The 13,694-nt window shown below is 47.3% G+C and overlaps 1 protein-coding gene across 1 annotated transcript in view; it reads right to left on the bottom strand.

Annotated features, from left to right (window-relative positions):
- Positions 1-8,251: 8,251 nt before the first annotated feature.
- Positions 8,252-13,694, bottom strand: part of Lin52 (lin-52 DREAM MuvB core complex component) — a 78,853-nt gene continuing 73,410 nt past the window's right edge. Inside the window, exon 6 of the mRNA XM_021202250.2 lies at positions 8,252-9,211. Coding sequence (XP_021057909.1) covers positions 9,156-9,211 — 56 coding nt within the window. The 3' untranslated portion in view covers positions 8,252-9,155. The remainder of the gene's footprint in view (positions 9,212-13,694) is intronic.

Genomic DNA, 13,694 nt, shown 5'->3' with positions numbered 1-13,694 from the left:
GTCTGTAAGGTAATTCATAGGAGAGAGAGAGAGACAGAGAGAGAGAGAGAGAGAGAGAGAGAGACAGAGAGACAGAGACAGAGAGAGAGAAAGAGAGAAAAAAAAAAAAAAAAAGAGAGAGAGAGAGAGGGACGGAGGGAGGGGAGACAGAGACAGCGACGGAGAGGGAGAGAGGTTTTATTAGATCACAGTTTGGAAGGTCTAAGTCCCAACAGCATGGAGCAGGATCTTACAACGTTGCCTTTTGGCGTCCTTTTTGCCTTTTACTCCATGGTAGGCAGACACATGTGTTTAGATTTAATAGATACCCGAGGCTAATGGCTACAAGTGTGCAGATAGCATGGAAATGTGCTTACGAGATAAGCCAGCCAGTGGCCCTTCACTTCCATCTGAGGGAATCCCCAGCCCAGAATACAAGTCTCACAAGTCTGGGCTCTGGAGAGATCTGGAGCCCGGTGAGGACTGAACTACGTGGAGGTGCGGAGGTGTGTCAGAGCCGCTGAACTACGTGGAGGTGCGTCAGAGCCGCTGGCGGCTCAGCTGGAATGTCTGGTTTTCTTAGGAAGGAGCATCTTCACAGCTCAGATCAGTGGTTCCCAACCTTCTTGAAGCTGCAACCCTTGAACACTTCATGTGTGGTGACCTCCAACCATAAAATTATTTCGTGGCTATTTCATGACTGTAAGTTAGCTCCTGTTAAGAATTATAACATAAGCCGGGCGTGGTGGCGCACACCTTTAATCCCAGCACTCGGGAGGCAGAGGCAGGCCTGGTCTACAAAGTGAGTTCCAGGATTTCTGAGTTCGAGGCCAGCCTGGTCTACAAAGTGTGTTCCAGGACAACCAGGGCTACACAGAGAAACCCTGTCTCGAAAAAAAAAAAAAAAAAAGAATTATAACATAAATATCTGATATGCAATCCCAGGAGGTTGTGACCCACAGGCTGAGAGTCACTGTCTTGGGAACTCAGAAGCACATTTAGGCAGAGACGATGGCTCAGTGGGTAAAATGATTGTGCTACAAGCTCCAGGATCTGAGTTACAGCCCCAGAAGCTTTGCGTCTGTACTGCCAGCATGGTCGGGAGCTGGGATGGGAGAATCCCAAGATGCTCTTGGGCCCACTCCCTGAGCAAAGGCTGCAGAGATCGGCAAGGAACCCTGTCCAAACAAGGTGGAAGGCAAAGGCCAACACTGGAGATGGCGCTCGCCCATGAATACATGTGTGTACACATGACTCTACTCACATGAACAAGTGTGCATACATACATCACACAGGTGCATCACACCCACACACGTGCACACACGCAAACACATTTTGGCTTTGACATAGTAGTTACATACCTCTTTAGTTGGCTAGATTCACTCAGTGACTGTGCTCCAAGTACCCTTGGTATGTCAGGCTCTGGAAAACAGTCGTACAGATTCAATTTTTGCTCTGGCTTCTCAGTGAGGGCTGAACACAATTGTGTTTCACCCTCACAAGAAGCATAAAGCATGGGCCTTTGGGTGTTTAGCGAGCGGCTCTGTGTTGTGTCAAGTCATAAGACAGGCTCGCTGGCCCGGCTCAGTTGCTGTGGAAGAGTGAACAGGCAGCTGCAAAAGGACATCACCATTGTCTTCTCATTCCAAAGCTCAGGGTGGACCTAAGAGCTTTTGCATCCTCTGTGGTATTGCCCCAAGAGTCCCCAAGGGTCTATAGATTGAAAGTGAAAAGCATCAAGGCATCAGGTTCCACGGACGTTTCCCTGTGGACCCTCCAAGATCCCTTCAGTTCCAAGCACAGCTCACAGGCGGGCAGGTACACAGGGCTTCATGCCCAGCTCAGTGAAGGTGTATAGCCTCAGACTCAAGCCCCGATCCTGTGTCCTCTCTAGACAATGCCCCTAGTCACTGCTGCCCTGACTTTCACAGAACTTCAATCAGGTACAGTCCTAGTATGTGCCCTTCTCCATACCACAGGCACACACACAACACAGAAAATGCAAGAAAAAATTTGAAAAGTTGTCCTTTTTGCTTGACATTTTTGATTATTTTCTTATTTGCATGGATGAGGTAGCTACCAATATTCTTTTTTCTCTCTGTTTTGTTTTGTTTGTTTGTTTCTCTGTGTAGCCCTGGCTGTTCTGGAGACGGAGCTGGCCTTGAACTCAGAGATCCGCCTGCCTCTGCCTCCTAGAGCTGGGATTAAAGGAAGCACTACCAATATTCTTGCAGTGTCTGGTGGTGGACAATTATTTCTATTGGTCATACACCTAGAAGTGGAATTTAAAAAGGTTGCACTAAAATTTTCCTTTTGATATAGGGTCTCACTATGTAGTCCAAGCTGGCCTCAATCTCACCATCCTCCTGCCTCAGCCTTCTTAGGGTTAGAACAGGCTTGCACTACCATCACAAAGCAGAATGTGTAATCCAAGCATGTGGCAGAGGCAGTACGTCTCTGTGAGTTCAAGGCCAGCCAGGTCTACATACATAGCGAGTTCCAGGCCAGCCAGGGCTACAGAGTATGACCCCGTCTTAAAGGGGGGAAAGAAAAAAAAGGAGAATGTGGGTTTAAAGTAGAGTAGCCAATTGTTCCATTCGAGGGATCGTCCCCCATCTTAGAAAACTGCTGGGTTTACAGCAAACTTGACAATTAGTTACCATGACTCAGGATCAGTTGTAGAGTGATCCCTGACATACATGAAGCCTGAGGCAGGATGCAGCACACCTGGGACATCAGCCCTCGGAGGACCAGGAGTGCCAATCAGCCTTTGCTGCAGGGTTTGGGTCTTGCATATAGTACTTAGGAGCTTATCTCAAAAAAAGACGAAGGAGGAGAAAGGGGAGGAGGAGAAGGGAGGAGGAGGGAAACAAGAAGCCATTTCCCCCACAAACAGATTGCAATGAGAAGCTGGCTTCGCAGGCCTCGGGCTGGGAATTCCTTTGGACTGAGGTTTCATCAAACGCACAGTGAATTCATTATCACAGCTTCACGCAGACTTATCGCTCCAAATCTCTGACACCAGGATTTCATTTGTCACTGTGAAAAAACGTGGTTGAGAGTGGACTGGGTATGGTGGTGTAAACCTTTCAAGATTTATGTGTATGCATATGCATGTCTATGCAAATGAACGCAGTGGCCGTGGGTGCTCACAGAGACTAGGACAGGGTGTCAGATCAGTTGAAGCTGCAGTTATGCACCGCCTGATGTGGGTGCCGGGAACGGAACTCGGATCCTCTGCATGAGCAACAAGTGCTCTTAACTGCTGACCCATCTCCACAATGTCTGTGAGTTCTAGAACAGCCAGATCTACAGTGCTGTCTCAAAAGGGAAGGGGACATAATTTAATTGAAAAGTGACTATTATAGCTCAGGAAATAAAACTAGAGGACAGTCATACCAAACCCCACCCCAAGTGCTTACTATATATGCTCAGGAAGCAGACCTATATCTACCTCTATATCCACATATCTCTATCTATCTATCTGAAATTGTTTCTTCAAATGAGTCAAAATGGCTCCTAAGTCCCCAAGCCCCTTGATGGCTTACTTGTAAATGAGGTCAGGTCAGGGCTTGGTCACAGCCCAGCCTTGTAGAAGGATCCAGGAGCTGACCCTGCCTAGTGGACAAGTGGAACCCGTGTGGTTTTCAGGTGCACGATTGGGCTCACCCAGCCCCGGGCAGGAGTGCCCGCCATGTTTACCCCTGGGTCCTCAAGGCCGGGTCTTCCATTCTTCCTGAACTTCTGTCCCCTTATTTAACCTTCCAACCCCGCCACCCATCTCTGCTTCACAGCTGGCAGCCCTCCCCGCACCCAGAGGCGCCTGTATCATTTCTCCTTGACGTGTCTACTTTCATTTTCCTAGGACGAATCATTTGACAATCGCCGGCCCATATTTCTAAGCTCGCTGGGTCTTGCTGTGTGATTTTCCTGTCCGCTTGGGTTTGTAACACCAATCATCCGCAGGTTTCATTAGCATGCTGTTTACCCCAGTCTTCCAGATCATTAATGAAGATGTGAAGCGAGCCACCAATCCTTGCAGTCCCCCCCCCCCGTCCCCCCAGCCCCGGCCATGTGCACCCCCCTCCTGTGCTGGAATCATTATCCTTCCTGGTGTGACAGGGTCAGAGCCAAACCAATTTGCATCAATCTTTGGTGAGATTGGGGAGTGTCGTCTGCGCTACAGTCCTCCCATAGACTCAACTGCCTTAGCCGTCCTTCCTTTTGGAGCGCGCCCCTCTTCCTTCAGAGGGATCATCGGATCCAGCCACCCCTCTCATCTGGCTGAAAGCCTCACAGCTGTGGTAATGGCCAGGCAGGACTCAGGGTTGCACGGGTCCGCCATGTTGTTCTCTTTGTGACTTGACTTTTTTGGTAAACACATTCTGGCAGAGGAGGGGAGCAGATGTGGCCACCTTGGGATTTACTGCTCTCATCTTGTCATCTGTTTCTACTGACTTTTGGGTCAAACCTCCTCGGGTGTCGGTGCCCCAGGTTGGGGCTGCCTGTGATGTCTCAGGACCAGGCCTAGTCTTCCCACTCTTTCCCCATCTCTGGCCCTGCTGCTTTCCTGTCTTCTCCGCTCGACACCTCATCCTGCAAGGACGCGAGTTGGAGTCCCAGGACCCATGTAAAATCCAGGCCTAGCAGGGCATGCCTGCAGTCTCAGCACTAGGAAGGTGGGGACAGGATTCCTCAGGCTTGCTGGCCAGCCAACCTAGCTCTAGGGCCAGTGACAACTCTCAAAACACAATGTAGAGAAGCAGTGGAGAAAGACGCCCAGCAGTGCTCTCTGACCTATGCACAGGCAGACATGATCACGTGTACGTATACACACACACACACACACACACACACACACACACACACACACACACTCAAAGGTGGAGGTAGAACAACAGTGACAGATGGGGCAGGAGGCTAGGATGAATGAAGAGCTCTAGGGTTTGCTTCCCTCTGAGCCACCCCATATTCTGTAGACTTATTTCTGGCTCTGGGCTGACTCACATGCTTGTGGCCCTGACTCTTCTAACTTGATTCTTCCCTGCTGTTCCTTTGTGTGGCACTAAGGGCTCAGGCCACTGTCCCTGGAGCTTGGCTGCATCCAGGAAGGCACCAGGATGTGACCTTCAACCTCATTTGTCCTGAGACCTCAGGCTGCTCTGAGGGAGGAGGCTGGGGCCCCAGTGGGGCCTGTTCAGCCCTGCAAAGGGAATGAGAACCTGACCAAGCTCATCCCGGGAAAAGCAACTTGAGCAAGGACCAGGGACATAGAATAATGCAGGAAATGCATTCCTGGGTAGTGGCCCGAATAACATCGATGCTCAGAAACTACCAGGAGGAAAAGCTGTGCCATGGTGATTTGGTATCATGGGAAGCCACTGCCAGGTCAGAACCCTGCCAAGGTCATGGAAAATACTTCCCTCCGAGTGGTTCTCAGCTTGTCTGCTAAGTCAACCACTGGATTTCCCAAGTACCCTTGCTAGCCAGAGGTTACTTCAGAAAGTGGAAGGCTGTGGGGAAGGGGTGGAGACGCTACTCTGCACTAATTACTCCAGGGTTACCATATTTTTCCTGAAAGTGTCAATAATTTTAACAAATGTGAGCAGAAAAAAAAGGGCACCATGTCCGTGTTTAATGGCCCTGTCAGGTAGCCATACAATGGTAAGATATGCCCTGCACTGATTCTCACATTGTGCAAGGACACACCTTGTGACCCCAGTAAATTCCAGTGAAGTGTTTTTAGCACATTTGGACTTAACATTTGTTACCATGGTGTCTTGTACAGGGACAATGGAAAAAGAGTCACCTTTTGGTGATTTTTGGCACCTTTGATTCTATATAACAGCACTTTCTGGTTACTGGAGGTCACTTCCAACAATATCAGATGTAGATCAAAATAAAGATGAAAAAATTCTGTTTAGAACTTGAGTTTTAGATACCCAAGGAAACTCTCCTTACATCCTTTGTCCCTGGCTACGATTAAGTTTATCACTGCATCACCCCAAGTGTTCCTCTTGAAAATGGGTTTGCAATCCTAGGGGTAATCAGATTGTCCTTCATCTACCAGCCAACCTTCTGAGTTACACAGAATGCAGCCAGTTATGATGTCCTGCGTTGGCAAATAGGCTATTTTTCTGTGTGTGTGTGTGTGTGTGTGTGTGTGTGTGTGTGTGTGTGTTTAAAGAGATCATCCAAGAGAGACTGGGGCCAGTACACAGGGGAAGAGCCAGACATGAAGGTGACAGGGTTCAAAATGTAAGCGGGCTGAGGAGCAGCGGAGCCTCTGGCAAGCCATGTGCTCTTCGAGGGTGCACTCTCACTCAGCTCTGTGTAAATTCTCTTTGACATGGTGATAAGAACCTCACTGAAGGTCTGGGTGTGAAGGTCTGGGTGTCTACTGCAGTCACCGTGGTTCCCGTGGTACCGCAGTCACCACACTGCAGGCAGTCACCACGCTGCAGGCCATGCACCGAGTCTGGAGGGAAGTAAACAGAGCTGGCTTCCAGGAAGGTCAGAGCTCCAGTCCTTCAGACTCTGGAGTGAGGGATGGAGCCGAGGCTGTACCCAGAGCAGTTCTGCTCTGCCCCACAGCCTGTGCCTTTTGGGCTTTGGGAAACCTCTCACGATTTGCTTTGTTTAGAGACCATGTTCCCCATCCGTCCTCCTCCCCCTCCTCCCTGCATCTGCCCTCTGGTTAGAGTTGTATGAAGCGGAAGACAATCTGGGGCTTATTAGTGTCCCAGGGAGACATGTAACTGTGCTGCTGGGACCCAAACAGCAAGAGTCTTAGCAGCAAACTCCAGCCGAGAAAGGACTGAGGGATTGTCTCACCTAATTACAGGGAATGGCTCTCTTTGTGTTTGTGATTCGGTACGGTTGTCTGATCGCTTTTGATCGCTTTTCTCCATTTGCTGGCTCAGGCCATGCTGGAATTGTGCTAATTAGAGGAGAAATGGACAGAGTGATCCTGTCAACCCTGGTTACTGGTGGGGGACAAAGCAGAATATTATTCTAAGGCAATGTTTTGTAAGAGCCCCTCTCCAGCTCTCATTAGGAGGAAGAGGCCCCAGGAGGGGAAGTTCCAAATGCTTGGCCTGGCTAATGGAGCATTGGGGTGTTCTTGTGCTAATTAACAGGCTCTGCCAGCACTCCAGACAACCAGGGGACTCACAGTTGCACTTGGTATCACCTGAAGTCTCCAACTGTCCCCCGTCTAAACCAAAAAGTGCCAGACAAAAGGTGGGAAGGTCAATGGCCTTTTCAGACACAGGGACACACTTCCAAAATGGCAAAGGTCTAAACAGATATCAACAGTCAGTTATAGGCTAGTCAGAACTCAGGACTGAACTTGGAGACCTTTGCTTGCCCATTCAACGAGCTGCTGGAATATGGTGATCCTAGGTCTCTTGGAGGATAGAGAAGAGAACATGGGCTCGTGCTTAGAGATAAAGGTAGGCCAAGTTTCACCTGCTAGGAAACCGCTGATTTGACTCCTGGGAGCCATCTACTTTGGCCTACCTGCCCCTGTCCAACCCGCAGTCCATCTTCCTGCAATGCCTTGATGCTGGGGGCTATGGACTTCATCGCAAAGCTCTCACGGGGAGCTCAAATGCTGTTCCGAGACTGCACAGACAATGGAACAATTTCTATCAGTTGTGTTTTGCTGCCCTGATTGGAGTGAACCCACAGATGAACTGAGGTGTGAGGTGGTATGTGATCAGAGTCACAGGAGTGGCACACTTGATTGCTGAGGATTCAAGGCACACTTGAATGCTGTGTACACGCTCACTTTAACTGCATTCAGTGAGATTAAAAAATGTCAATTATAGAATTAAGTTTAAAATCAACTGGCCCATGTAGGGAGTACCCCAGCAGAATACATCTCTTCTCATATTCATATTTTGTAGTATATATTTCACTGCCTTTTCCTTTCAAAAAGTAAAATTGTGTTGATCAAAACCATTAATGAGGGGGAAGATCCAACATCAATTCTAGCATTAAGCACAAATGTCAAAAACAGTCAAGGGACCTGCTGTGGACCCCAAGAGTACTGTGCCCTAACAGAGACAAGACCACAAACTTGACAACTTTTCCTGTGTCTACACTCCCAGTGGACAATGGCCACAGAGCTTTTCTTTTTACAGTGTTCAAGGAACCTGCTGTACTCTTCGAAATGTGAGAGACTAGGTCTAATCGATTTTACCCATGGGCAAGATTTTCAGACATTAGCAGACATATGCAATTTGCAAAAAATTCGGCGAGAGTTGTAGTTAAGCCAGGGCACTTTATTGGGGTGTGTTCTTATCCCATGAGCAAAGCATCTGGTAAGTGGCTGAGAGGACAAATGCCACTACCATTGGCTAGCATACCAGTCAATCAGGCTTCCTGTCTTCAGTCACGTGGGGCCTCTCACAACCATGCCCTCCCACTCTTTTACTTACAAATGTAACGGACTACCCAGAGTTCCTTCTGTTACCTTCTTACTGGTCTGAAGATCTAGGATTCAAAGCGGTACAGCATGAGCCGTTCTACATGAGCTGTTCACTCTACAGCGAGTCCCAGGAAAGTCACTGCAAGAGTCCGACCTGCGAGTGGGACTGGAGGTGGGGACAGGACAGTCCTGAGAGCAGGAGTGTTGTTGGAGGTACAGACTTAAAAAAGCAGATATGCATTTCAACAAGATTCTTATGTTTCCTCTAGAATGGAAGTCATTGAATCAATAGGTCTTTCAGAGTTCACAGGTCAGGATGCAGAATCTGGTCCGGAACATAGTTGGTCTCTGACGTCCTCGTCATGAATGCTTAAGAGATCAAGTACAACTCAACAGAACCCATTCAACCAACAAGTCACTACTGACTTTGCCATCACAGAATCAAAGGAACTATATGATTCTAGGGCTCCTGAAAAAACACCTTTCAGAATGACAGGACCTCTGTGTTACCGATATCCAGAGCTACGAAGCCAACTCAATAAACAGCAATGCTCCTTGGTTAGAACAGTCTCTCCTCTTGATACCGAATATCCTCAGAGGCACAGGGTGCCAGGGCAGGGGAGGAGGGCAGTCCTGAAGCTCAGCCTCTGGGCTTTCCCAAGGGAGCAAGTGGTGGGCATCAGGGTCGTATTTAGAAGGGAACTTGGTTACAATCTTCAGAACACCAGTCCTTGAGCAGTTGCTACTTCTTGGGCTTTTCTAGAATGTTCAAGAATTTTCCCCTTGTCATCTCTCTGGCTGCAATCACAAAGTAAACAAAATATCAATGAAAATCTAAAATAGAAAAAAGGATCACAGGAAGATTTAAGTTAAAAATGCAAACTGGAACAAGAGACCCACTTTTCCAAAGCTACAGTCTGACTTTCTCACCTTTGTCGTGTGTGCCTGCACTTATAAATAAATGTATGTTAATATAAAAAAGGCATTTTGGTAATTAGATAAATTGGTATATGCTTAAATCAAACTGCTACCCTAACAAATTCAATCTATTCCTGTCAATTAAAACTGGACAGGGAATATAAAGTTGGCAACTGTATAAGGTACAGGTGAACTGGGGAGGGCTATCTGCTATCCTTACAAAAACCACCAGGGATTCCCAGTAAGGGTGTGAATCCCTTTATTTCTCTGTCTCTCAACTCTACTACCCATGTCTACTATCTTATGAGGTTTGTTCTGGGAGGCTCAAAGCCAACCAAGATTACAATCTTCTCTGGACTGTTGGTCTCTGCACATTTAAAAACTCAAATCAAAATCAGTGGTCATACACCTCTTCTTGGAGCAGTGGGAGGCCCTGTGTGCTGTAATATAACAGAGTTTATATTCCCTCAGTGCAGTTCATCCCGGGATGAGTAATAAAGCAGAGTTTATAGAGCTTTGGTCTTCTCTCTCTTGGCATTGTCAGTCCGTAGGTATTTAATATAGCCAGGCAAGGTTTATGTGTCTTTCTCTGCCTTTCAGCCCCATCAATCTTTGAAACCTAGTTACTGCTAGGTTTATTCAGCCACTTTCCTATATGTAAGGCTCCAAAGTAAAAGTAAAACCTTTCCCAATTACAAGAGGGGCACTCTAGAAGCCCCCTATTACAGTTCTGTCAAACAAAATTTCAATAAGCATGTGTAATGTATTCCCCTGCTCCCCCCATCACTCCATCTTCATTCCACAAAGTCATCATTTTAGATCTTAAATGTAGTTAACAGTTCTGAAAGTTTCTGATGGCTAGGCTGGGAAGCAAGAAGTCTTCCAGAACTATGTAGGACACAGGGCAGGTAGTGTCCCATGATCTCAAAAAAGAACATGTCCATCTTGGCCAAAGAAAGGAGGCGGCTGGAGGAGGAACCTGCGGTAAAAAGAGACGTCTGCTCCGACCTTGTTGCCTTTCCCTGGGGCAGAGCAAACGATGTGACACAGATCCTCTGCTCCAATCAATCTAAACTTAACAGTTGCTTCTTTGCCAGGCTTGGTGGTAAAGACCTGTAATTCCGGCTGGAGGCTAGCTAATTTAATAAGACCCAGTCTTGAAATAAAATAAAATGAGATAAGCTAAGGCCTGGGGATGTAGCTCAGTTGTAGAATGCTTGCTGGCCTCCAGTTGCAGCAGGCCTGAGGTTCACTCACCAACGATGCACAAACAGCTCCCCTAGCCTCCCGCCTGCTCCCTCCATATATGTCCAGTCTGTCCAGTCTGTCATCACAGGAAGGTGTCATCAGTCTATACTTCCCTCAGTGCCTCCAACCCTACAGACACAAATATCGGACTTTTCCTCGGATGCACACAAGTTTTATACATATCTTCCTTCGTTAAAATGTCAGGATTGAGGGCAGGCCCGTTGAATAAATGCTGATCATACAAATCATACTATACAAAAGAATAGGCAGGGACACACCAAGTGTTTCCTTTAGAGTCAGTTACACTGGCCAGGGGCTTTCAGTGAACTCTATATATGGTAGGGCTGCAAAAAATGTTTTTTTTTTTTTCCTTTTGTTTATTTCCCCAATAAAATAATTTGAGAACTCTATGCAGATTTGTTTGGTCTGGAACAAACTCTGTAGACCAGGCTGACCTCAGATTCAAGAGATCCACTGCCTCTGCCTGCCAAGTACTGAGATTAAAGGCGTGTACTACCTACCATGCCCAGTAATAGACTTCTCTCCTGTCTCTCTCTCCCCCCCCCCCCCCCCCCCGTGTGTGTGTGTGTGTGTGTGTGTGTAGCCATGGTGCCTGTAGAAGTTTGGAGGGCAGCTTGTGGTGTTGGCGTTAGCTCTCTTCTTTCATCATGGCCTTAAGGGACTGAATTCAAATCATAGGCTTGGCAAGTCTCCTTATTTGCTGAGCCATTTGAAGGAAGTAATGCCAAGTTAATGGAGGGGTCAAGGACTAGTCCAGTTGACTGAAATCACCTACTTATCCATGGGGAGACAGCAAGGACTTATTTTAAATAGAGAATACAGGATTTGGGCTGTGGACACAGCTCAGATGGTAGACTGCTTGCTAGCACTACATAAATCGGACATGGTGCTGCATGTCTAAAACTCCAGCACTCAGGACAGGGGCAGGAGGACCTCAGGCTAGACAGTCTCCAAGATTCTGCGTCTGTACGACAGGCAGCCAGTGGATGCCTACCTTCTCTTGGGTATTATTGTATAGTGGTGATCACCACGCAAGCATTTTGAGAGAGGAGCAAATGATGTTCCTCTCTAAACAAGGAACAAATGTGTTGTCACGCCCACATTTTCTGAGTGGAAGAATGAATGAATGAATGGATGAATGGGTGAATTAATGATTGAACAAATGACAAGGGAGGTCAGAAACCTCAAAAACTCCACTGACTGGAATCTTACCCTTAACCACTCCTTTACAAATTTACTTACACTTTCAGGTAGAGTAGCCGCACAGGTCAACTGCCTACTCTTGAGTGTAAAGTACAGGAACTTTAAGCCCAACCAGCATCGAACCAGCCTGCAACACAGCCTGGAGCAAGCACGGGAACCAGATATAGGTAACAACTTCCCTGGCTGAACCCTGGAGATGTCCTGATTTCACTGGTGATTTCTGCCTATGGTCCTTCAGACCTCCCAATTCCTCACTGCTATTTTAAAAGGGATCTATTTTTATTTATGCATATGGGTGGTTTGTCTGCATGTGTGCATGTTTAAGTGCCTGCAGAGGACAGAAGAGGGTGTCAGATTTCCTGGAGCTGGTGTTACAGATGGTTATAAGCTGCCATGTGGGTGCTGGGAACCAAACCCAGATCCAGTGTGAGAGCAGAGAGTGTTCTTAAGCACTGAGCCATCTCTTTAGCTTCTTATTACTGTCCCCTATTCCTAAGGTGAAAGAATGACCCGAATATGTTTAGACTTAGAATTTTAAAAAGACTCAAATATTTGAGGACTCAAGAATTATTTAAAGGGAAAGTAGTAAGTTTCCCTGGAGTTGAACCAATCCTCCTTAACAACTCCCTTTCCACTCAATCATCCCTCCCCTTCCACCTAATCCAAGTACAGAGCTGCAGAAAACCACCATAAAAGTAGAAGTAATTCAAAAGACATCATCTTCTGCATGGGAGGGGAGAAAGTTCCCCTCCTTGCCAGTCCCATATAGGAGATATACGAATGTATGACATAGCTGCTCCCTAAAAGAGGGCTGTGTCCTATAAATCAGATCCTAAGCACCAACCCCTTTTTGTGCACAGGGAAATTGCTATGGGTCAGGGCCTGCTCCAGAGCAAGTGCCCTCCTGTTCACTTGTCGTGGGAACGTTAACATTGCTGATTAATTCATATAGCCCTTATTTTATTCCTTGTTTTTTTATCTTTGCTGTCTTGATCTTTTGCAGTGTGAAGATTCTTATCCAACCTTCGACAATAATCACAGCCCGCACACTGCACCCCCCTAGACCTAGTGAAATTGTTTAGTGATGCCAACCGCGCTTTTAATTTGCAAGACATCAGACACAGAGGTAATTTATACCAACATCTGTTCATTTTTGACTTCTGAAACAAACTCGCACATGCTGTTACAAAATCCCATTAGGAGTAAGGAGACAGCCTTCTGCTACTGTTCTATATTCCTTACACTTACACACACACACACACACACACACACACACACACACTTCTAAGAGGGGTTATATATGTAAATACACTTTGCTAATGTATTCTTACAAAGGCTTCAGAGCTGCTGTTTGCTGTTGTCTGCCTCCTGCTTAGCTCCACCTCTCCTCCTTCCAGAGGTTACAGTTTGTTTTCCCTGCAGAGAAGGCCAAGGTGAGATTAAAGTCCTCAGAGCTTGGCACTTCTAGCCCCTCCCCTTTCTCCCGGAGGAACTTTTCTTCCCAACTCCTACAGTGGTCTGCAATAGATGAAACAGTCCACAAAGTGCTTGCTGTATAAGCATGGGGACCTGACTTTGGTCCTCAGAGCCCACTCAGAAAAGCTGGGTGTGGTGGTTGGTGCGTACCTGTAATCCCAGTGCAAGGGTAAAGACAGGAGGAGGCCCGGGGCTGTCTGGTCAACCAGTCTAGCCTTCTCTGAGTGAGACCTGTCTCATGAAATAAGGTGGACACTAAGAAGGCCATCTGAGAGCCGAGAGTGGTGGTGCACGCCTTTAATCTCAGCACTCGGGAGGCAGAGGCAGGCGGATTTCCGAGTTCAAGGCCAGCCTGGTCTACAAAGTGAGTTCCAGGACAGCCAGGGCAATACAGAGAAACCCTGTCTCAAAAAAA

Source organism: Mus pahari, chromosome 7, assembly GCF_900095145.1.
Source record: "Mus pahari chromosome 7, PAHARI_EIJ_v1.1, whole genome shotgun sequence".
Classification (NCBI taxonomy): Eukaryota; Metazoa; Chordata; class Mammalia; order Rodentia; family Muridae; genus Mus; species Mus pahari.
Note: the sequence above shows the minus strand (reverse complement) of the source record. Positions and strands in the feature narration are given on the sequence as shown.